General features: G+C 33.5%; 1 protein-coding gene across 3 annotated transcripts; it reads right to left on the bottom strand.

The window, feature by feature from the left end:
• Nucleotides 1-1,194: 1,194 nt before the first annotated feature.
• bur (GMP synthase burgundy) lies at nucleotides 1,195-25,145 on the bottom strand. Of its 3 annotated transcripts, none has more exons than XM_085953190.1 (15): nucleotides 24,881-25,145; nucleotides 23,749-23,877; nucleotides 23,438-23,624; nucleotides 18,106-18,223; nucleotides 16,622-16,778; nucleotides 16,358-16,501; nucleotides 13,964-14,060; nucleotides 13,398-13,644; nucleotides 12,329-12,509; nucleotides 11,046-11,180; nucleotides 9,549-9,720; nucleotides 8,329-8,446; nucleotides 8,066-8,180; nucleotides 5,723-5,914; nucleotides 1,195-2,377 (listed from the first exon to the last, which is right to left on the bottom strand). In XM_085953190.1, the coding sequence occupies exons 2-15, from the start codon at nucleotides 23,854-23,856 to the stop codon at nucleotides 2,276-2,278; spliced, it is 2,073 nt and encodes a 690-aa protein (XP_085809316.1). In that variant the 5' UTR covers nucleotides 23,857-23,877; nucleotides 24,881-25,145; the 3' UTR covers nucleotides 1,195-2,275. The 3 variants fall into 3 exon arrangements, with proteins under 3 accessions (XP_085809316.1, XP_085809315.1, XP_085809314.1); XM_085953189.1 differs by having other exon boundaries at nucleotides 25,026-25,145; XM_085953188.1 differs by lacking the exon at nucleotides 24,881-25,145 and adding an exon at nucleotides 24,622-24,847.
• Between the last annotated feature and the right edge of the window lie 8 nt (nucleotides 25,146-25,153).

The raw sequence follows: 25,153 nt of genomic DNA, 5'->3' as shown, positions 1-25,153 counted from the left end.
ACGTTCTCTCAATGAATGCGAAGCGAGTACAAAATTTCGTCGCGCGTACAGTTGAAAATTATTTGGCGTTTCACTGATGCGTCACCTTAATAAAAAAGATTTATTAATTTCAATACCCTAATTTATGTTTGTTGTCAGTCCCTACAAAAATGTAAAATTGCAGTTTCGCTGTATCTTGTGATAAATAATCATTTCTTGTTATACAAGTTGGCTTTTTATTTCTTAATGGAAGAGACCCGGCTGTCTTGAGAAAGTTATTTTCTCACCAAGTAAACTACTATTATATTATACTACTATATATTGTATTGCATTTACACAACCTTTTCCTTATTTTTTCATTATAAATGTACCACATTGAATATAATTTGAGAGATAAACACTGTCTGTGATAATGACTAGACAATGAAGAAATTAGTCCATAGGGTACTAGTATCAACGAGAAGCGCCTTTTTTGATAGCGCTTTCAGCGATCTCTTCCCCTGAAAGCAGTGTACAATTGCAGCGTTGCAGATATTTTTTTAATGGCCGGTATTTACAACGTTGCCGGATATTTATTTTTTCCATAATCGAACATTACTATGCGTCGGCTTGAAAATGGTTCAGACCTCTTTAGACCCCCAGAGGAGACATCCCCAAATGGGGACCATTCAGGGGTGTAACATCACACAATAAAAAAAATTCTCATAAATTTACATTTATATTTTATGAAATTAGAACTTTCTTGTTGTGCTGCATGCCAGTACCTGTTTTTATGTTTATGCCGGCTCCACACTCCGTACTTAATAGTGACCGTAAAGATTTTTTTAAAATACTCTACTACAAAATTAATTAAATAATTCGATACCAGATTCGCATTTCTGCGGATATGCGGGGTATGAGGATAATATGTTCAAAATATTCTTGACAACATTTAACGTGGAGGTGGAATTAGCGCCTCCAAATTTACAAATGTAGCTGATCGAACTGCAATCTAGCATAGAGTTAAAGTGCATGTTCGAAGGGAATAAGCTTGAGTTTTATCAGAAATATATCCTCAAAGATAAATTTCAAAAATTAAAACGACTGTCGATGTTCATTACAGCAGCATTTGGCACTAGATATCGCTGCAAATCGTTGGTCGACATGCTCGAAAGAAAGAAATACAAAAATATCAAAACTTTCTGGGTAAAACTACCAAATAAATAAAACAGAACATTTATATGAAATTATGATTTATTTTCAACAGAATAACGAATTGCAAGTATGTATTAAATAATTTTACAGATTTTTACACTGGTTTATCCTAAGATTGAGAAGTTGAGTAATGATTTCAGTTAGGTACACATACCTACTTACAACTGAAATAAATCGATAATGTGCCCTTGAAATTACAGAAAATTAGGAAATCATTAAAATGGTTCATAAAAAAAATATTCTGAATGTGTGGCCTCAGTAGTAATTGTTGCAATTCAGAATATAATTTCACTTGATATTCATTTCTTGATTTCAATCAATGATAACAATTATTATTATGTAAAGAAAACTATAAACAAGGAAACAATGGAGTCCAAAAAATAACTGATGAGAATTTATGTTTAGGAAGCAATAAAATATATTTATAAATTACTTAGTACATAATTAAAAATCAAGAGTTATACAAATAACATTTTCTTTGTCTTCTGATAATTATTTGACAATGCTCTTAAAACTGTGGAATTTGTACATACCTATTCATGTAAATTTCAATAATAAAAATTACAAACAGAATCTAGTCTGCACATTAATTAAGAATCTAGTCTGCACATTAATTAAATTAAATATTGTCTTGTAGTAATTGTAATCTTTCAGGGGGAAATCAAAGATAATATTGTTCAAATGCTGCTGATTTGAACGAGAATTGATTCTTCAACAGTTGACATTTTGTAAAATTTATTATATCAGTACTTACATTAAAATATTCAGTATATAATAAAAAAATTAACACAGTAATATTGTTTCGATGTTCAGCCAACACCGCCGATCGGTGGTGACCTCTTCGAGAAAACAAAAGTGGATACGTCAACCGGTGACGACCCGATGATTTTTAAATACCGGAATATCCAACACTAAGTGCGGTGGTGTGTATGCATTTTACACTATAAAAAAACATGCAACTCTTTTTATTTAAATTTTTGAAAGTGTTTTGATACATAAAAGGCAAAAATGTCATATTCTTTCAACTGTCAAAACTGTGCACTGTTTTTTTTAGAGTTTATTTAACTAAATCAAGATTAGAATTTAAGTAAAGAAAAAATCATCATTCCCATTCAGTCGTCCCGGGTGGTTTTGATGTCAAATCGTACAGGACCCTAGATATACCGGGCACCGATGATATTTCTTCAACCATTTTGTCAATCACCTGAAAATATGTAAGAACATGGTTAAATTTAAATTCATCCATTGTAGAAAGAAAACGTTACAATAAACAAACTTTGAATTTCTTAAAAAATACTTCTTTTTTGGAAGTCTTTAATTCGTAACATACACTTACACGGCCACTCGTTATATGGCTTTTCACTATATCAGCCGTTTTTAATTATGTCGCAGTTAAAATATTTCTGTTATAATAAATTTGTGGAGGACAAATATAGTTTTCAATATACAGTCGAACTTGGTTATTATGAGGAAGATGGGACCGACTGAATTTGTTCGTTATAAGCGTTAGTGCTCGGACGTAGTGGGGCGGCGGCGGTGCGGGCAACTCAAACGTATGAACACGTCTCGACATGTACATAGACAATGCGCGGGGACGGGTGTTTGCGCGTGTTGTTTTGGCACAGGCAAGATCGTACATGTGGGTGTCTCAAACCATCATGAGCTTACGCGCGCGTCAGATGCATTTGTAGTATTACCTTCGCAAAGCATAGATAGTGCGAAATGATGTAAAGTAGGTACCTATACGATTTATTTCACTTATCTTACTTATATTTATAAAGGTACTTAAAAAATGTTTTTTTTTTGTCTATTTATTCAATATTTTTTCTCATTTATCTCTTTATCTAATTTCTCTGTATTTTATGTTCTTCCTACTCTCTTGCTTTTTATCTTGTTAGGCTTAACTATATTATAATTTATAAGGAAACTTTGCTGGTTGCAATATCTTTTTTCTAGTCACTTTTATACATATTTGTAATCTATGTAACTGTTTGTTTTCCTTAATAAAAAATATAAACATAATAAAAATAAAATATTTTTATAATATATTAAGTAGGTACATCACTGCCATCCTAGAGCCGGGGTGCAAAGCTATGAAGCGTATACTCTACACCTACATTCACACCATATGAACTGAAAAGTCATTTTTAAACTTAGTTTCCTTATATATTATCCGATATATAATCAAAATTATATTATCGACCAAGGGTACTTGATGGAATTTAAATTTAAATTCATAAATATAAATTTACTAAATAAACAGGAATTAACTGTATTAGATGACAGTGTGTATTCACCATTGGTGGTGTTTGAAGATGCCGAAAGGCGATACTCGGATCGCAAAAAAAGACTCAAAAAGAATAGTAAAAAACTTAAATCAATTAGAATATACTTAATCAAATATTTGCTCATGTTACTCTTATTCGAAAAACTTGTCTGGTTGTTCCCGCAGTTTCTTGTATAAGTTATAAAATTCTTCTGTTAAAGTGCTTTCCATATTCATTTCATTGGCCCCATATTTTGCTGCAAAGTTTTGCCATTTCAAATAGGAGTTTTCCAGCAAAAACTTTTCTGTGTTTATGGTTTCTTATGCCTGATTGGACGCTGAACACGACTGGACGCGTGTGGGCTACTACAGACACTCTATCCGTGCCCGTCCCCGCACCTATTCCGCGTCGTACACGCCCCATGACTACGGCCAAGCGCTTACTCGTTATATCAGAGAACAGGTAATTTTAAATGAGCTGTCACATAACACAAAAAGTCGAAAATAAAAATCTGAAAACCATCGTAAAAATCCGCGGAACAAGGATGGCATTCATAAACTACAAAAGAAGTTGTTTATTGTAATGAACGCTGGTAGCTACCTACTGACTTCACAAACCTTGGATTTTTTACTTATTTCAACCATATATACGTGGATACTTTTTCAATATTGTCGGCGAAAACACCAATTAGGTAGGTATTTAAGACACTTAACTAGTGTCATAAACGTAATGCGATTCCGGCGGCATCCTGTCCGGTTGGATTTTATTGCTAAAGCGTCAATGACATTGAGCTACTTTAGAAGCTGCTAGTCGGCGAGTTTAAAAACGGCCGAGTCAGCTAGTGCGATTTTGATGACACACAAAACTTTTCACTCGCTCAGCAGCCAACAATCTAGCGAGTTGAAACCGTCATTTTTGGTACTATTTGACAGGACGTATTGAGTAGTTCGTTTTTTTACCGACATGTTCGCCACTATTGCCCACACGCCAGTGAGTAGCAAGTAAAGTAGTCCGGCTTCCAACTTTTCTCGATAGATTGTTTACAAACTGCTTGTTAGCTAGTTCGATGATGACACTGGGCGAGATTACAAGCAGATTGTAAATTCGCCGGCTTGTAGCTTGTAAAGTAGCTCAATGTCATCAACGCATTAGGGTCGAAATGTTTTTAAAAGATTGACACATCAACAGTTTTAAGAAAATTTATGACAATATTTTCACTCGGTATATCCGATAAGTTGCTCGTCATAATAGTGAATATTAAATGTATGGAGAAAATCATATATTAAAATAAATGTCAACGAATGTTTCCTCATTACATCTGCGATCTCGCTATGTCCGAGATCGTAATGTAATAACTGAGTTCGACTGTATTAATATATTTTAAGTATACGTTGCATTTACCTATGTGTAATCAAATACAACTTTGCTGCATCTATGAGGTGTGTCGCTATAGTGGAACAACTTAACCTTGAAATTGTGCAGATTGCGATTTCTAATACTGCACAAGAGTTACATAGATTCAATTTAACGGCTGTTACTGTTATTATTTCTGACTGCTCTTACATGAAGCCTATTGTATCGTTTTCTCAAGCTCGCCATTGCTCTAACTATGCCATATTTTCTGTAAAAACTATCGAACTTCACGTATAATATCGTCGGTGTTTTGAAAGGGCGAATCAACCATTTTGGCGAAATCGAGATTTTAATGAAAATACAATATGTACCCCACTAGCTTTGTTGTGTAAAAACGGCGAATTTTTATCTCCACAGGAAAGTACTTAAAAACGAAAATCGACTAAAATTAAATTAATTAAAATTACGAAATAAAAAGCAAATGTGACATATTAGGCCTTTTAAAATATTATATAATAATACCTATTATAATGAGAGTATTCTTTCTAAGCTTTATTATAAACTTGTTAGATATTTATAATTATCTACAGGTAAAAAACAAATAAATGCCAAAAGTTAAAAATCCTCCTCCTGTAAAGTAGCATTTTGGTTAATTCGCCCTTTTTACAAAACACTGACGATATGTGGTATGTTTATAATATATCTGCAGATCAATTTCCATACCTAACCCAATCTAACTTACTCATATAAAATTGAAAACGAATTAAAATAGAACACCATCTAGTTAAATATAAAAACTGATTATCATGGATCCCGCCGCCTATTATTGCAACTTTAAAATATATTTATTTCCTCCTACTCATTTATAAACTTATTTCATGACAGGTGAATGTGTCAGTTGCAGTGAGAAAAGTTGTTGAAATACTGACATGGAGTGGCAACTTGCGAAGGCAGGGTACCGCAGGCAGTCCAGTCATGAAGTCTGAAGTGAGGAACGGCCGCAGGACGACGGAGCGCTGGCACGAGGGGAAGCGCATCGCCTGGTCACGCCCGAAGTGGATCGGAATCAGCACCACCGGCATCTGAGCTATGTGACTGCCGTATCCTGATGTCGCCAAGACCTGGTATGATGCAAAACGATTAATTGATTTTATATATTTTGGGACACATCAATACTGTCACCTGGATTACACAATGGTTACTATTAACCCTTTCCCGGCGACCGTATTCCAGTAGGATACAGCTAGTACGTAACACATGGGCGACCGTATAGCAGTCAGATACGCAAACCTTGACCTGTGGATAACGCAAGAAATATTTTTCATGCGGCATTGAGAATTTTATTAAAAAATAGCCCGATCCATCCGCCTACTTCCACCTATATAACTTTGTCAAAAATATGTTGTTTTAATTTCATAAACATCGATCTTTCGAACCCTCTCGATCTATTGAGATTCACCGGTACGATTGCATCAGTTCAAATCTACGCGGTATTTTTCAGCGCCTGCGCACTAGGTATACAAAATATTTTCATTCGAGTTGAGTGTGCGCCGAGTGATTTATCGTGTCAAGTTGAATATTCACGGCGATCTTTACAACACCATGTTTGCGGGAATAAAATACAACCAAAAAACCGAACCTGTGTCGTCGAAATATTTATAAATATGTACTTGAACTTGTGTTCTGGATTATGTCATTTATTTTTATTACTCATGGTCATGTCGTCATGTGTCACCCCAATTGTTTGAAAGTCATAAATCGAGCTCATTATTGAAAGTCGTAAATATGTCGTAAAGATACGTCCACACGGAATGAAAAAATATAATATATTATTATATTTTAGTTAGGACGATTGCGAGTTTTACCAATAAATTACGAACTACTATGAAGGAATATATAAAACGTATAAATTAACGTAAGTATAAAAAAAAACACACGGGTATACAACATAATATAAAATGTAAATCATGGAATATTGACTTTTCAACTATATTACATATTATCTTTGTATGCAATTTAATGTTTATAAAATTTTAAAACCTCACGCAATAAATGTTTTTATAGCACTTTTACAAGCACGCAGCAGATTTTACAAAATAAATATTGTTTTTTTTTATAAAACATAAAATGACAATCACTAACATAACACAATGCTCAATAAAACTGAAAAGTTTAATCTAGTAAAAATCCAAATTACACTAAAAAAAGAACATAAGAAATTATTACAATATTTCAACCACTGTGGACTCAACTTTACGCGACCCATAAAACTTGTAATAATATGCGACACAATAAAAGCTATTATTTTCAATATTTTTAACGGCATTTTTAAGTGTTTCTAACATGACTAAAAAAAAATTAGTGTCAGTGATTTATTTCTTTTCATAGGCGCACAATCTCAATGACGCGTTTTTACGTCACAAACATGGCTGCGTATTTTTTCGGTACAAGGGACTATGGACGATTTTATTCAAGTATTCACAGCTAAATTCAACAATCGATTCTATTTTTTAGTGTGGCACTTCGAACCTTATGTATCTAGGCATGATAACAGTAATACCAGCTATTTTTAATTGCCGTATTTATCATAATATAGCGAAGCATAGCATTTAGAAAAATGGTACCGCAGAGAGAGCCCCTTTCATATTGAAACTGACGCGGCGGCCGGGTTAAGAGTTACAAAGCAACAAAAGTCCCTTGGAGAGTGATTTAGGTGATGTATGTCTCACCCTCACAATTTGACTGCTGTCCTGGTCTGCTCACTCACACAAATCACAAAGAAAATAAGTTGTACATTTACTGCTATGTACAACGCACTTCTACAGGTGGAAAATTGACTTCTAGGAGCTGATAGGTTAGTTATCAATGTACATTGATGATTAGTTCACTAATGTTAATGCACTGCACTAAAGATTCGCCATTAAATTTAATGTGGGTCCAAACATATTAGCACTGCGTATTTACCCCATGGGTGCTTCACCCCAGGCTCCAGTCCTCCACAGACATGTTTTTTGACATGCCACAAATTTTCGAGGATTAACTGGCAATCTGCGATCATGGAAGAATAAAGGAATTTCTCTCATTGAATGATTTTAATAATAATATCCCATAGCAAAATGTTGGTTGTATGCAGCCTTTGTATTCAGAAATATTGTGATGTGACGCCTCTTTATTAATTATTATAAGATGTTAAAATTTGATTTTTCCATCTACTTTTTTTATTATTTATAATTACATAATAAATGTATTATAGAAAATAGATTACTACACACCTGTGTAGCGAGATCGTCGACTTGACGAATAGTTGCCAGGACCAAATTGGTGAGATACGTTGGAGTAACGTCAGGTATTTGCTCTTTTACAGGTGGACCAAATATATAGCACACCCTATCGCATAAAAAAAACATAATATTATAAAATATATTTTACATAACATGGAATTCAAAATTAATTTAGATTTTAGTTTCAAAAGTTAAATGAAAACATGATAAATATTTAATGTCATTTAAATAAATAACAGGTAAATATCATTTACCTGTTGACATTATGACATATCCTAGGTATTAACTTAGCTAGATACACTAGGTCAGTCCAGTCCGTAATCTTATGTTCTGAGGACAGACCTACAACATAACTGTACGATCGGCTGTCACCTGAAATAAAAATTAAAAATGAATTTTCCACTACACAAAACAAAACTCAAGAGTAGTTATTTAAAATATGATTCTGAAATCCCGACTACATCCAACCCAATGCACTGAACTGATTATCCTCTGACATGGCAACTTATATAATTTAACATGAAATTTACACTTATTATTACTGAAACAAAAAAATACGTACAGCTAAGCTTTAGGCATAAAGTCCACTAAAGCAGGCTTACGGGGCACTCGCGCATTTTCTATGTGAATCATCGAAAATACAACGTAATCAAATACGCCAGCGCACACTGGATTTGACGACGCACTGTGCCCGCCTGCCCCATGAGTCACCGTTTTTGGCTTCTCAGCGATACGAATTAACGAAAATACAACGTAGTCCATTCATTGAACATGGCAAGCAAAATCACGCTCCTCGAAGCGTCGTCGATAGACGGGCGAGAAGCCATTATTTAAGAACAGTGAACTCTTTGTTTAATTATTGCTTGTCCGATATTAATTACAAGCCCCGAGAAATTTAATAATATTTTTATTGCTTTGTTATGAGAGACGCTGATAATAATAATTATTTTGTGCTCCTTGAGCCCCTTATTACATAGGTGAAGGGTAATGCGCGGATGGGAGGGGGCCTACTCAGTAGTGAGCGCACCGAACGCTTTTTTGGTGGGCTTCATGCCTTATAATTATTATTGATCTACCTAATGTGGTTTTGATTTGAATAATTTATTGTCTTTAAATCTGAGAACATGAAAACTCTCTTCTGGCAAAGCATAATAATTATACAGTAAAACAACATTAATGCGGACACGGTTGATTCGAAATTTTCGCAAAAATTCCTAAAATCTTTTTCTATCGATTTCGAACAATTTTACAAATTGTTTATTTATTTTTTGGCATACATTTTGTATTTCGTAATTCAAACTATTTTTTCAATTTTCTGTCCTGTCGAAATTAACAGGATTTTACTATAATACCCAACCTATTTTAATGTGAATTCCATTAGTAGGATTGCCAGAATATTGGAAAGGACAAATCGGTTATTGTTATAGGCCCCACCAACCAGAAAAAAGCTAGTGTATCTATTGAACATAGTCACCTTGCACACCGACGCTTCGAATGGGCAACAAAGTGGCAGAAAGAGGATGAGCGGCACTTATGCGACACAATTCTTGTTGTTCTTGGTAACTCGTGGCACCTGTCACTCTTTGCAATAGTGCGTGCCGTTTCACAGACATCTGGTCAAACTCAGCTATGATTTTTACTATAACCTGAAAAAAATTAATGTACCCGAATGTATACAACAATGGCTAGAATAATTAAAAATCAGAGGCTGACCGCCCCAACAACTCGTCATAATATGTATACAAATCCTAAGAAAATCATTTACAATCTTGGAGGGCTGATAAACAAATCATTATATCTTTGCAAAATTCATTCCTAACAGCTGTTGACATGACATGTGTGATGTTAGTTAGTATAGTTTTTAATTGTGTCAGATGCAGACAAAAACATACTCAGTAGTTAAATACTTAGATTTAACAGGATGGCTGCCAATGACGTCTTTAGACGCAAACTTTTCCGTGAACGGAACGCCACTCATACAAAAATGATATCTTTGGACATCCCGCTTTAAATGGGAAACGGGGGGAAAATCAATTATTTTAAACATACAAATATGTTGAACACACGACATATATTGGGGATGTCGTCACATACTCAGAATTGAAACAGAATTCGTTTTTACCACTTGAAACGTAAATTGATTTTATTTTTGGAATAAAATTCGCAGCATGCAAGGTACCGCCATACATACACCTACCGGCAGTAAAAAGGTTAACAGCGGTGGCGAACCTATGGCATACGTGCGTGAAATTCTTTTGGTACATGAAAGTATAATTATTGTAGATCCTCAACCGAGATTTTAAAGGGCACCGACGGTACATAGCATTATTTGAAAAATGTGTAATATTCCCTTGGACCTTGGGCGCATATTTGTTTTCAGTAAAAAAGTCATGAAAATGTTCTTATGCAGGTGTCAGAATTTTTTTTTACAGACCTAAAAAAAGTTCCTGACAAATTTTTGCATTGATAATTTTTTAAATATTTATGTACCATGCGTGTATCTGAATTTACTGCAATCAGGCCATGTAGAGATTATATTATATCAATTTGTTCAAATTTACGAAAACACGCAGTTTAATTTTTTTATACAAAAATCAGGTCAATCAAACAGGTTATCAAAAGTCACATCATAATTATCAAATTGTTTCTTCCGGATATTATTCTTATTTTTTTTTTTTTTTGTACTAAATAAATAAAATATAAGTCAACACATCCGGCAAATTCCTATGTTTGTTTTTTTTCATCATGTGAATGAATCCAGAACACGGACTTTGAAAGTTGAGTGACTGGTCTCATAAAAAATTTAAGAAAACTTAATCAGGAGGCGGTCATGACCCCTATTGGATTGTAGAGCCATTAAAAAAATCTTTTGTTAGGTACAATATTCTGTAAAATATAGAATTCAATGGTTAAATTATGTTTATTGGGGCGTGTGAGAATAATTATAAATGTTAGCACTGTTTGCAGTTACCTGAGTTTCTGAAAAGTCTCTTTCGGTATAAGGTTCTTCCTGACAGAGGACTCTGATGGCTAAGCCGGGTCCAGGGAATGGATGTCGTGACACTAGATGGGAAGGTAGTCCCAATTCCATTCCAATGCTCCGAACCTGAAATCCAAATGCATTATTACTCATTAACGGCCCACATGGTCAGCGAGCTCATTGAGCTTTTATGGTATTTTCAGAGCATAACCCTGGACATTCCTTAAACGTTGTAGATTATTTATATAATTTTGAAGCCTTATTATCCTTTATATTTATTTTAAACATTTGATGACTGCATGTTCATATTCAAGGGGTACATGTTCAAACACGCGCGATCATCTTACTCCCTACTTCATTTATCGTTTGTCAATTTATGGCTACGGCCGTATGTTGTAGCTTAGCCACTGGGAAATGCCAATAGAAATGGCATATTTCAAAAAAATACTACCTTATTCTTAGGTCAACAATTATTATAAAGCAAACATTATTCGTAGAATGTTTATCATATTTGAATGGTCAAAGACATAGCTTATAATCAGTATCATTAGAATTATCTTCAAATGTGTAAATCTTGCCCATTTTTTGAATAATAAAATGCCTAACTCTCATCAAATTTGGGATCATAAAGATTATAAAACATAATTTTTTATCGTAAATATGTCACTATATAATGTTGACATTAATTTTACTAATGGTTTTGTAAATGCGTTTAAAAATTAATAAACCTAAAAAATCTTAACACCACTGCACATGGATGTACTGAAATATGACTATATTCTAAAACTTTAGAGGGAGAGGTTTAAAAGAATACTATTTTATGTAATAAAAATACTTTATGCAGTCATCAAATGTTTAAAATAAATATATAGGATAATAAGGCTTCAAAATTATATAAATATGTAGATTATCTACAACGTTTAAGAAATGTCAGTTACCAGTTACGATAACTTCCACTCTGTTGATGCCAGTTGTCAAATTTAAATATTCTTTTATCTAAAATTATGCCATTAAATTATATTTATCTTTTTAGATTTGTACTTGCCAGCCTATAGTCGTGAATAAAATTACATACATCAAGATTCTCATGTCTCAAAATATACAATAGTCATTTTATACTTTTTCAAATCAATTTCCACAGCCTAGACTTTTTTTTTGTTATGTTTAAATTCATTTAATTTAATCGAAGAATGCATTTACGCCATATTAGCCATTTAGCCATATGTAAAAGACAAAAAAAAATGTTACGGATTAGTATGGTTAGGTTAGCTCACCTCGTCTTTATGGAAATCTTTCAGCGGTTCAATAACCCGTCCTTCTCTGCGCAAAACCCGAACCAGTTCTGTATCATTGTGGTGCGTTTTGATAACGGCCGCGTTGCTGCTCGCAAGTGTAGACGCCGATTCAATTAAGTCCGGCCGGAGAGTTCCTTGCGCTAAGAACACTTCTTCGGGTCTATACACATACAAAACATTAAAATGAATCATAATATAATTCAAAGACATTTGACTTCACTGATTTATTATATTAAAATGACAACAGACACAGGTCGACAACAGAAATATTGTGGTGATAAAATGACAAAGCGCACACAAAATCACACCAGTTAATCTTCATAACAGTCTTTTGTCATAGTATCATTATTTATTTATTACTACACTGCCGAAACTGAAGATTTAGGAATCTTAGTTCAATGGATGGGTTTATAGATAATAAAAAATAACAGTATCCTTTCATTGGAGATTTTTTATTCTAATATGAAGCATAGACCTCTACAGACTTTTTACAAGAATTCATTGTTAACCATTAGCTTAAATCATTGGTTAAAACGATGTATCCAAACACATTGATTTAAAAAAACAGAATACTCAATAACTGTGGGATTTAAAGCTATAAAGTTTTACAAGGTGTATCAATCGTGAAAATTCTATAAAGGATAGTATCACTAGGCAAAAATATTATTTGGATGCATTTGAAGACCGGACATAAAAGTTGACTATTACCGAATAGTTTGAATCTAAGTTTGTGCTTATAATAATTATTGCTTATATTTCAAACACATGCTGTTTGCGGTCAATTAAAATTTTCAATTGAATATTACATTCGAAATAGGTATGTAAAATATTACTGTTTTTGTCATAATGAAACAATAATCATTTACCTACTGGTCAGCATTCAAACGCATTATGATTGAAATTTTCAATTTCATGTTGCGATCCGACAATAGACAGCTTTATTTTTACATTTGAAATAATGTTTTATTAAATGGGTATTTAAGCGGAACAACAAATTATAATAATCATCCATTCTCAAGAAAATGTTGATGGTAAATAATAAACGTACTTTAGATTGAGTTCTCTTATAAACTGTTGCGAGATCTTGACGAAGACATCGCCGATAATCTTGCGCTTGTCTTCTGGAGAGAGCGCCTGGCAGAGCATGGGCGTGTCGCGACATCGCCCCGTCGTCTCACACCGCACCGTCGTCTGTCCTTCGCTGAACTGGTGCGCCGCATTTATCATGTGAAGCCGCAGACCGATGTCCCTCAGAGACTTCTCCACCTTCTGAGACTCGTTTTTACGCATGAATCCTGGAATTTAATTTTGCTATATTGCTAATTTAATTTAATTTTAACAAAATAATAACTTGTTTTAATAAGTAGTAAGGTTTATCCCACGACAAGACATTTTAAACCTATCGTATGATTGGGATCTAATTGTTAGGGATTTGGTTTATTTTGTTTCTGTCAAAGCGTAGAACAAGCTTATTTTGTAATTTTCCCTGTAGGACTTTAATGTGTGGGCTAGGTAGGGGTTGTCATAGTTCATATGAATCCAGCTGGGAATAATCCTAACTATTTGGGTACATAAATCCTACAAATGAAACAATTAGGATTGATAAGTACTCACCGTTATCTATATGGGCTGCGATAATTTGGTCATCCTTCAAAGCGTGTTTCAAAAGCGCTGCGCAGACAGCTGAGTCTACTCCACCACTCACCAACACCTATAAAACCAACATCATTATTTTACTATTTGATGTGCTTAGTATTCAATAAAAATTGTCTATGTCAGAAGAGATTTTCGATCATATTATATACAATTAATAAAATATGTAATATAGTAGACTGCCCTTCTAAGGAAGAAGGCAGTAACTGACTCTCACACACTTTCGAGATAAATGACATGATGTGTTTTTTCTCAAACTTTAGTACTGTGAATTAATAAAAAACGGTGGTAATTTTTATTAGTAGGATGTTAAAATACAAACAAGTAATAATAAACAAGCTGTAACTGCAGTGAATAGGTGCAAATACTGCCTTTTTGTTAAAAAAAATGTATTATTTTAGAAGATATCTATTTTTTCACTAAGGATTTTAACGGTATTTTAGTGATAATACTGATTTTACAGTGAACAGAATATATAGCTTTCGAAATTACCTAACGGATGGCATTCATAACTCAATTTCACAAATTTTGCGAGTTACTGCCTTCTTCCTTGGAAGGGCAGTAGAACCCCGATTATCCAGATTTCATTATGATCGGCCTGGGCAAACTTTTTAGATGAAGGGCCACATTAGAAATATAAAATGAATGGTGGGCGAACTAAAATACTATTTTTAGACATACATTATTTTTCTTATGAAAAAGTAAATTTAACATAAAAAATAAATGATTCTCTAAAAACCAACAATTTAATGAGAAGAATAAAACTTTTTTACATTTTTCAACATTATTTTAATTTCAGGAATTGATTAAAGGAAAGGAATTAATATTCAAAATTGAAAATGTTTGTTTACATAAATATACATAAAATAATATGTTAATCCAAAAATAACCAATATTTTTTGAGCAAAATCTTTAAGTTGTTTGAATTTGTCCGAATTAAGAGTGTTGTAAAGTTTGTAGATTTTTTCTCCATGGTGCAATTCATGTATATTCACATTGTATTTTATACGATTAAAGCTCGCGGGCCAAGTAGTTTGCCCAGGCCTGTTATACGGTATTGCAAAATGAATTTAAACAAAATAATGCGTGACTCGTACACCCTGCATAAATGGGCCATCCACATGGCGTACATACTTCTGTTTCACCCTGACTGCCATTGATGGATCCGAAGATACTACAAGATACAAATGAGCCCAACATTCTTTGTGTTTTTGGTCATTCACCAGGATTCCGAGCCATACATGACAACTGACTGGTCCTATTAGTATTTTGTATAAGACGTATTTTGAATGTCGGTTCAATGCCTTGGAACGTAGCACCTTCATTATTTCCAGCCAAAGGACTTTTTAGAAAAGTGGACTTTCTCAACAATATGAAAAAGATAGTATTACAGTAAAACCTCGTTAATACGAATTCCATGAATCCGAAAATCGAAAAAAAATTCGAATTACGAAATGTATGGGGGGAAAATATATATTTTTTTTTTTATTATTTACATTAATTTCGTTTGTGATCATAGATGTGCCTGCTAAATTTCCGATACAATTCTTTCAAAATAAAATCTGTGCAAATACCATGTGTCGTTAATCCATAAATTGAAGTTACCAAGTAGCTAGAATTATAGAAAAATACGAAATATTTTTTATTTTTCCTATTTGTCAACACAATTGTTTGGCATTGGTTCTCTAGTAAAACCATGTGAAAATCCAATAAACAATCAACAATTAAATACCTACAGCCCTGAAACATGTGAGTTATTGTTTTTCCTTTGAGTGGAGTGCAGTCGGGCCTCTGATGACATACCGCTGTGTGTGGGTCATAAAATGACAGGATTATTTTTATTACCTTCATAAAATAAGTAATTTTATAGTAATGGCTAGGCGATGCACGGATTGCGGGTCGCGGGTGCAAATGACGCATGCCAAACGAAATATAATTTGTCATATAAATCCAAAATCCGTCCATTTAATGCTATGTTTATTGTTATATTAGTAACAATAATAATATATTCATTCACATGTTTTCTTTTTAAAGTAAATGGGTAACGTTTTTAGTCATCTTTACACGATTTAAGAATTAATAACCCCGTCGCCATCACGAAACAAATTGACGTGTTCCCAGCTCGACGTTCTCTCTCTGAATGGCAGCAAGTCCAAAATTTCGTCGCGCCTATAGTTGAAAATTATTTGCCGTTTCACTGATGTATCGCCTTAAAAATATGGTTTTATATGAAAATAATGTTCAAGGGACTTTTTTTTCGCGAAAATTTCGAATTACGGCGAATTTCGAATTACAGATTTCTTACTAACGAGGTTTTACTGTATATATAGAAAATACATTGCCGAAAGTGCTTACCAAAACTTTACTATTGCCGACTGTTTCCTTGATATATTTAATGCAGGCTTCTTTCCTGCTAGTGAGAGTATACGTCTTAGGGAGACCGGCTATGTCAAACAAGAAATTTGACAGCATCACTTTGCCTCCAGGAGTGAGATCAACCTGTAAGTGAAAAAGATGTTCATCAGTCGTTGGCTAGTCATTGTTGACAAAATAATTTATAATGTAAGCAAAAATTGGAATTCCGTTAAATTGTTACTATTTAATATGATGTGAGGTTACCTCAGGATGAAACTGCACACCATACAGGCGCAGCTGTTCATTGTAGATGGCAGCCACGATGCCGGTTTGAGAACGAGCGCCGACGCGAAGCCTCTCTCCCACTTTGTCCACACTGTCTCCGTGGGTCAGCAACGCCATCTCTACTTCGTCTAACCGGCTAAATGGAAAATAGAAACATGAAAATAAATAAAAGTGGACAGATTGAGAAACATCATCTCAATTGTCTGATTTTGGATTATCTAATTTATACATTATTTGTGCATGAAATGAATAAGGTTTCGCCGATATTTGAAAAATGTTCAGATTGTCAAAAACCAACAAAAAACACAGAATCTCTTATGTGGATCTTGGCCACCTAATGAAGGGTTCTAAAGAGAAATTTTAGGCACTTACTCAACCTATCAGGTCCACACTTTAGGTCGAAACACACATCGAAAAAAAAACAAAATGTGAATTTTCCAGATCCCGGAATTCGAACCCGAGACGAACCACTTCTCAAGCAGACACGATACCAGTCGCACATCGTGATGTATATTAATAGTCTGTATTAGAAATAATATTATGTAACAGTATTTTTAAATGAGATATAGATAATTAATAGTTTAGAATCTAAAGTTTAGATTTGTGTTTCTCAACCTTTTGGTGCTCACGGCACACAAAGATAAGTTTCGCTTTGCGGATTTAGGTTTAAAAATAAAACTACACATATTTTTATAATACATACCTAAGTGACCAAATAAAATTATCATAAGTCGTAATCAATCTTTGTTACTAATATACTAAACTTAAAAGCTAATACCAATATTAATGTTGATTTGAGTTTGATGTTTTTTTGGTGTTTCATTGATATTAGGTCGGTCGTATACGTGATAAGCTGAATCTCTTTTCATCAACACAGTTGAATCTTCCTCTTTTTTTGCATTGAATGCTTCGTAAGTGTGTCCCAACTTTCATAAATGGAATGTAAAAAACTGCATCAAAACTGTCCAAGCGTTTTTTGCAATTTCAGATTATTCTTTTCTAACAGAAATCTAGAACATATCAAAAGATAACTCGGTGTGTTTGATTTTAAGACCGCGATCAGTTGAAAAACACTCTTCTTCTTCTTCAGATATTGGAAAATTGAAGTCAGATGAAACAGACATAAATGGATTCCTTATCCAGTTGTATCTCTCTTTAGTCAAGGATGGAAAGTACCGTTGGATATTGTGCTCCAAGGTTTCCAAATGCTTTTTACTCTCGGTCATGAATAAGCATACTTTATAATAAGTCAAAATTTAAAAAAAAACTTCACAGCACACCGGTTTAGATTATCCGTGCCCTTCAATCATTAGCCCGGGTAATTGAGAAAACACTATATATTATAAAACCTATTATAAAATTTGTTGAAAATTAAAAAGTTGGTGAAAACTAAGCATAACAATCATGTTTTATAAAAAAAATGCAATCATGAGATGCTAAAAATGTGTAAAAACAAAACTCACTTAAATAATGGGCAGTCAGGTTCTATAATAATGTTGTACTGCCCGTCTTCTCTGATATTCTTAGGATGAACTGTACCTCCACATTCTTTATTTAACATTTGCATTCCGTAGCATATTCCTGAAAATAGTACAATAATCATTATTTAATGTTGTCCATCAGTCACTGTGTGGTGAAGTAATCCGGCAATGCAATAAAAATACAGTACACTCTCAGTAATCCGCCGCTCGATTATCCGACAACTACTATAATCCGCCGTTATTTTTACTAGTTGAAAGCACAAAATCAAGCTTTATAATTCGCCGGTATTCAATTGTCAAATTCAGTAGTCTGCCGGTGACAAGTATACAACGCAGATGAGACGGGTTATTTTGGAAACGTCTGCTTCGTAAAACGTACGTTCATCGCGAAGAAAGTCATGTACATACCAGTGAGGAAAGTGCCCAAGGACCACATCACAATTATGCCGTGCTCCAATGCAACCGGAACAAACAAACTGAAGCTTTTGGTCATGGGGAAAGCCAGGAATTCTAAGCCATTCAAGAATATCTGCCTCACTGAACAACTGGTTGTGTCAAGTGATTTACTGTTTAATATTTAGTTAATAAACTTAGTTTATAAATATGTATAATTTAATAAATACTTGAATTTGATTATAAATAAAACTTTGCTATAAATTAAACTATAAATTTGCTAGTACAAATTTCTGAAAAAAAAACTATTTTTACGAAATACCTGTTTTAATTTTTACCATATTTTGTATGTATGCACTATAATCCGGCGCTTTCACTAATTGGACACTTGTCTGGTTTTTGGGGTGGCGGATTACTGAGAGAGTACTGTATATGATTTCTGAAATCTCGATTTTTTGTCTGCTAAATTAAAACTTATTGTGTTTCATCATTATTTTTGTGCTGGGACAATTGATATTCGCCGGAACGTTCACTTGCTAAAATGGAATTTTTAAGTCACGTTTCTAGAGGTGTTGCACTGTCAACAAATCTAAAACATTATTAGACAGATGTCCGCAGAGCAAAATTACGGAAGGCATGTGCAATAATTTATATATTAAAAATCTAATTTCTAAGTAAATCAAAAAGGCAAATTGGTAGATAAATAATTGAAATAGAAAAATATGCAATTATTGCTTTTATTTTTTCAATATTTTATAATGCTGTCGTGAAATAACTTGATCAAATCACCTTATCAAAAAATATTAAATGATCGGCTCTATATTACGACCGTACACCCTGGATAAACGTCAGATTTCTTCTTTCAATACTTGAAAGCATTTAAGCGAGATTTTTTGAGCATAGACAATCATGGAAAAAACCGCTATTATATGGCAAAAACGCTATTATAAGCGTAGACAATAAGTACAAATATAAAAATCATTTACAATGTATAAAATTCAAACATTTTAAATTAATAAAATTCGCCGTTTTCAAAAATCAGTATAGCATAATAGAGTTCGTCAATGCATTTCATAAAATTTAAATAATTATAAAGTAACCTAAGACATTCGTGCACACACCAAAGCGAATTATTCGCAGCGAATATTCGCCAATCAAGCTCGTATTGGCTTACGGGAAAGAGCACGCGACGTTCAGATTTCGGAAGGGAATTAAGTTATTATCTTACAAAGTTCAATATGGAGCGCTGCGATTGTTTGACGTTTCGGTATCGAGCATTCAAATAATATATCAATAATTTTATATTATCATTGATACAATTTGTCTCCGACACTGCCATCCATTCGCATTTACCCCGTCAAAATAACCCGAAAAAAGCACCCGCATCGATATGGAAGGTCCGGTCAAAAGAGTCTCAAAAATAGCCAAATATATGACAAATTGATGGCTTTCATTGTATCTTTTGATCCCCTGCGTGAATAAATGTTACGTTTGTTCATTAACAACAGGTAAGTAGAGAGCATTACAGCGGCATTGGCTTTTTTTGAGACTCTTTTGACCGGAACTTCCGTACCGATGGCGGGTGCTTTTTTCGGGATATTTTGACGGGGTACTTGGTGAATATTCGCGTTGGTTTGTACGAGCCGTAAACCTTCGTATAAAAACGCTCTAAATAGGTAGGTAGGTATGCGAAAATAAGGAACATTTTTCAAAATAACGTTATAGATAACAATATTTAATATATAAAATTGAGCCGTGTTAACTAAACGACATTGTTATAATTTCAGAAAATTCCGACTCAAATTTGATCAATAAAATAAGAAATACGAGTGAAAATGGCTTGGATGGCTTTTATTTACTCTTTGATTAGTGATTGTTCTTATAAGATTGTAATATATATCCATAGTCAGTATTCCTAACGCATAACCGAGAAAATTAAGATTCAAAAAAAATACGAGGTTAGTTTGGTATAATATTTAATATGAAAGATACACGCTTCATGAATATTTATGATAGGTATATTATGCCAAAAGGTAAGTTTTAAGTAGGAAAAGTGGCATTTTAATGAAAACCACTGACGTTTAATTTCAATCAGTGTGAGCCGTTTTATCGAGGCTATTTGACCGGGCCATTTGTTTGTGGAAGCGAAAAGTTTTCGTGGGGCTCATAAACTGGAGCCTGTTTTATTTATTATACATTTAATTAAATGAATACAAAATAAATACGGAATACTGACTATGGATAAATATTATTATCTTATAAAAACAATCACTAATCAAAGAGTAAATAAAAGCCATATAAGCCATTTTCACTCGTATTTCTTATTTTATTGATTAAATTTGAGTCGGAATTATCTGAAATAATAACAATATCGTTTAGTTAACACGGCTAAATTTTATATAATAAATATTGTTAACTACAACGTTATTTTGAAAAATGTTCCTTATTTTCGCATACTTACCTACCTATTTAGAGCGTTTTTATACGAAGGTTTAAGCACGAGTGTCTTTGTGTCAAAGGTTACTTTATAATTATTTAAATTTTATGAAATGCATTGGCGAACTCTAATATTATGCTATACTGATTTTTGAAAACGGCGAATATTATTAGGTAATTGAAAATGTTTGAATTTTATTCATTGTAAAAGATTTTTATATTTGTACTTATTGTCTACGCTTATAATAGCGATTTAGCCATATAATAGCAATTTTTCAATGATTGTCTATGCTCTAAAAGTGTCGCTTAGATGCTTTTAAGTATTGACTAAGAAAATCTGACGTTTCTCTGCGGTGTACTCTCGGTAAATTGAGCCATCAAATCACCTTATCAAAAAATATCAAATGATCAATCACCTCATCAAATGAATATTTGATAACCAAAGGAAAATTTTTAAATAATGAAATATTTAGTGTAAGTATAGTAAAACTTTGATATAACAGACTAATGAGGGTGAGGTGTTCGTTAAAGCCGAAAGTCTGTTATGTAAAAACACAAACAAAATCCTGTTATTTGTCTTCAGATGATATATCCGGACACACCCGTTGTCGAGTGACATTAATGTTCGATGACGATGCGCTTGCTTTCAGTAATCCTGCTTTGAAAAAATGAATCAGGTTTTGTTTGGACTTTTGAAGTCTGCTGTTTTTGTATAAATAACTCTCTAAAATTATGAAAATGTGTCTAATATGGTTGAATTTTGTTATTTGACGAATAGTCAATAAATGTTATTAGATTGTCAAGATGCAATATTGTCACTGATAACTTGTTTTTGGCGCCGCATTGTTTCTTCTTCCTCGCTATCTTCACTTCTATGCTCATTTTCCAAGATCATAACTTCATCTGCTATTTCACTATCAGTCATGACGTAATACCCAGGGCCACCTTCATCGCTTCATCTACTAACCCCGGGGTCGGCAAACCGCGGCTCGCGAGCCACATGTGGCTCTTTGAGTATTGGCGTGCGGCTCTTTGCCAAATTCCCAATTTTTACAAAACTTTTGCAAAAATCACAATTTTTATTTTTTGTCATTGATTTATTGATTTGTACACTATTATAGGTATTATATAATGACATTATCGCGAGCCTAATTTTTCCTCCGTGATGGTTAATGCAAAAAGGTATGTTTGTTGTTGTTTTAAATCCGCCCATTGCAAAAGTCGACTAATCAAATTTTTCTCCATTTGATATTGACACGAGTACTTTTGAAATACAATTTTATTTATGGATTACACAAGCAAATAGTTATGGAGCTCAAAATTTGAAGGTCTTGCCACCAAAATTAAGGATTTGGAGAGAAAAATGCAATTTAATTTCACAACTCAAATGGGGCGCTCTAAAAGATCTACATAAAGTAGATACTACGACTTTTAATACATATTATGGAATAGCTTTCCGAACTCATATTCGAGTCTACATAATAATAATGTATGTGAACAATCATTTTCAAACATGAACCATATAAATATAGGATTTAGAGAAGCCAAATAACCAATGAGAGTTTTTTGGAGGCGTGCCTGAAATTAAAAACTACAAGTTGTTACATACCAAACATACACACTCTCCATAGAAATGCAAGAAAGGTCATTGTTCACATTAGTTTTAAGGAATGCGTAAAAATTGTATGTAATTCATATTCTGTAAAAATTATATTTATAATGTCAACAATAAAAACATATAATATTAAGTATTTACGTTAGTTTTATTCGGGAAATATTCTTCACTTAATATATAAACAATTATAAAATGTAATTATTCATTTAAATAAATCATATTTATAAAAATATATGTATGGCTCTCGAATTTTTTTTTAACCGTTGTGCCACTCATATTTGGCTCTTTTGGTTCAAGAGTTTGCCGACCCCTGCACTAACCTAACCGTTATAAACTTATTGAATTGAGTAATAAATGCATTCATTCACTTGAATAAACAAATTAAACTGCTGTGCAAACGTCTGTGCTACGTTCAGTAGACAAGCAGGGCGGCATGGCATTATGACTAGAATTCGAGTGCGAGAGGTATGAGGTGATGAGAAATTTGCTATGCACAAATGTGACTTGAAACCAATTTTATGAGTTTCACTTGTGCTTTCAATTAAGGAAATACATTTTAAATTCTATTGCTAATTGCGGAAACTGAACAAATGTTACATTTTCACTGTTAACAACATACTTAATATCCATTGATATGGAAAATGCGCACTACTGAAAGATGGAACGTCTCAGAGTCAATCTAGAGCAGTATGAAGTTGTCCATATCAAACATGTGTTCCAGGAATCAGCGGAAATGCAATGTTTTTCCTGTTTCCACACAATAGTGCAAGACCCACAGAGTTGCCTACCAATATTATACAGTATCAAACATTATTTTACAGGTACCTACACTTAATAATTAAATATGAACCAAGAAATGATGAGCCATACCTAGGACGGGAAGACCAATTTTGAAGATGTCAGCATCATAGCGAGGAGCATCCTCAGCGTAGACAGAATTGGGTCCGCCAGATACAATGAGCGCTCGGTACCCATTTTCTTTCAGATGATACGCAGGAGTGTCCAGAGGCAAAATGTCTGCCTCTACACATAACTCCCGCACTCTTCGATCTATCACCTGAGTAAAGATATTTTTTTTTATAATTTATGCACTTGTGATTTACACATTACACCAAGTTTATAATATTAAATATTTGATAAGGCAACACGGTAACTTAGTCCAATTGAATGAATTATTTTACCTTCCCATACTGGGATCCAGCGTCCAGAATGGCAACACGTTCTCCGGCATGACCTCTTCCATTGGTGCTATGGTACACTCCTTGGGGGTTGGGGTTGGCGCTGTGCATATCAGCGACTCCCCAATGGGCCTGCATTTAAAACATATCATGTATTACATACATTATCAAAAGGGGGTTGAGAGTATACCGATAATACATCAGTGCAACAGGTAATATTATAAGGTCTGTAAAGGTAAATATCAAATGAGATAATTTTCTCTTATGAGAAAAGTGTCTCCTACACCAGTCCTACAACAAAAACACAATGCACAAACACTTCTAGGTGCACGGGTTTTGAAGATGTTATTGGAATATTTAGCAAATGCATTTGGAAAAATTTGCGGACCACTAGAAATTGTCTGCAGACCACTAGTCGAGAAGCACTATCCTAGCATTAGCATCCCTTTAAGGCGCTAAACACAAACCAGAGTTATGAAATTGCACACTCCATGTCTCTAATCTCGTGTAAACTTGAGCAAAAAATCACATGATCATCAGAATACATATATTTATCACCAACTGATTTTAATATTTTGATGACAATAATCGAGCAATCGTTAACAAAATACTAAATTCGAATGCTACATTGAATAAAAAAAAACCATCACGTAGGTATGTCACGTACCTACTCCTGCTAATGAAAAACTATTAAAAACCAGCTAAAAATCATACAGTGAAGCTCAAAAGACCAAATTATATATCGTGAAACTTAATAAATTACAAACAAACATAGAAAACAGCTGAAATAATGGTTCCATTCACCTACTTCATTTTTAATTGTATACTGCATTGTTTTTCTCAAAAGCTAGTCGTAATATTATTATCAATATATACCATTGGAAAACTTCAAATGTCAACCAAACATTTCCAGAGTGTAAATAATCGCACGTAACACAATGTTTTTCTCGACAAAACCACCCCGGTCAAACGCAAATCTTGTGGTTATATTTTTGTTGGAATGTAATAAATCCACGTACGTCACTATTTTGAAGAAACCTTCGAGCCAAAATATTTACCAACGTCGCAAAACCGAATACGTGGATCTGAGACGACACATATGAAAGATTAAACAAAAAATACATGTAATATAAACCTTAAAAAGAAATGTCAATTCTGGGTCACATTATGCAAAACTGATACGCCACAAGAACACATGTCATGGTGAGTATTAAGAAAAATATACTTGTTACATCAGCTTATAATTACAAATCGGTAAATATAGTAACACATCAGCTTACCAATTGTAATAATTATAAAATGTATATCGATTAACTTATACAAAACACAAAAAGAATGTGGCGATATAGTGAAACGAACACATATCAGAGAAGTGCAACGATCTGCCGCCGGTAGAAAGCAAATAGAT

This window comes from Rhyacophila brunnea, unplaced genomic scaffold (assembly GCF_057557595.1).
Source record: "Rhyacophila brunnea isolate RB1 unplaced genomic scaffold, BYU_Rbru_1.0 scaffold_3, whole genome shotgun sequence".
NCBI classification, from domain to species: Eukaryota; Metazoa; Arthropoda; class Insecta; order Trichoptera; family Rhyacophilidae; genus Rhyacophila; species Rhyacophila brunnea.
The sequence above is the reverse complement of the archived record's forward strand: the minus strand, read 5'-3'. Positions and strand labels throughout refer to the sequence as shown.

Bases quoted from the DNA above. Each gene is read 5' to 3' on its own strand.
- bur (XM_085953188.1), bottom strand. The intron at 16,502-16,621 runs GTAACCTCACAT...TTTCACTTACAG, and splicing joins GTGTGCAGTTTCATCCTGAG to GTTGATCTCACTCCTGGAGG. The intron at 12,510-13,397 runs GTACGTTTATTA...GTATGTGTATAG, and splicing joins ATAAGAGAACTCAATCTAAA to ACCCGAAGAAGTGTTCTTAG.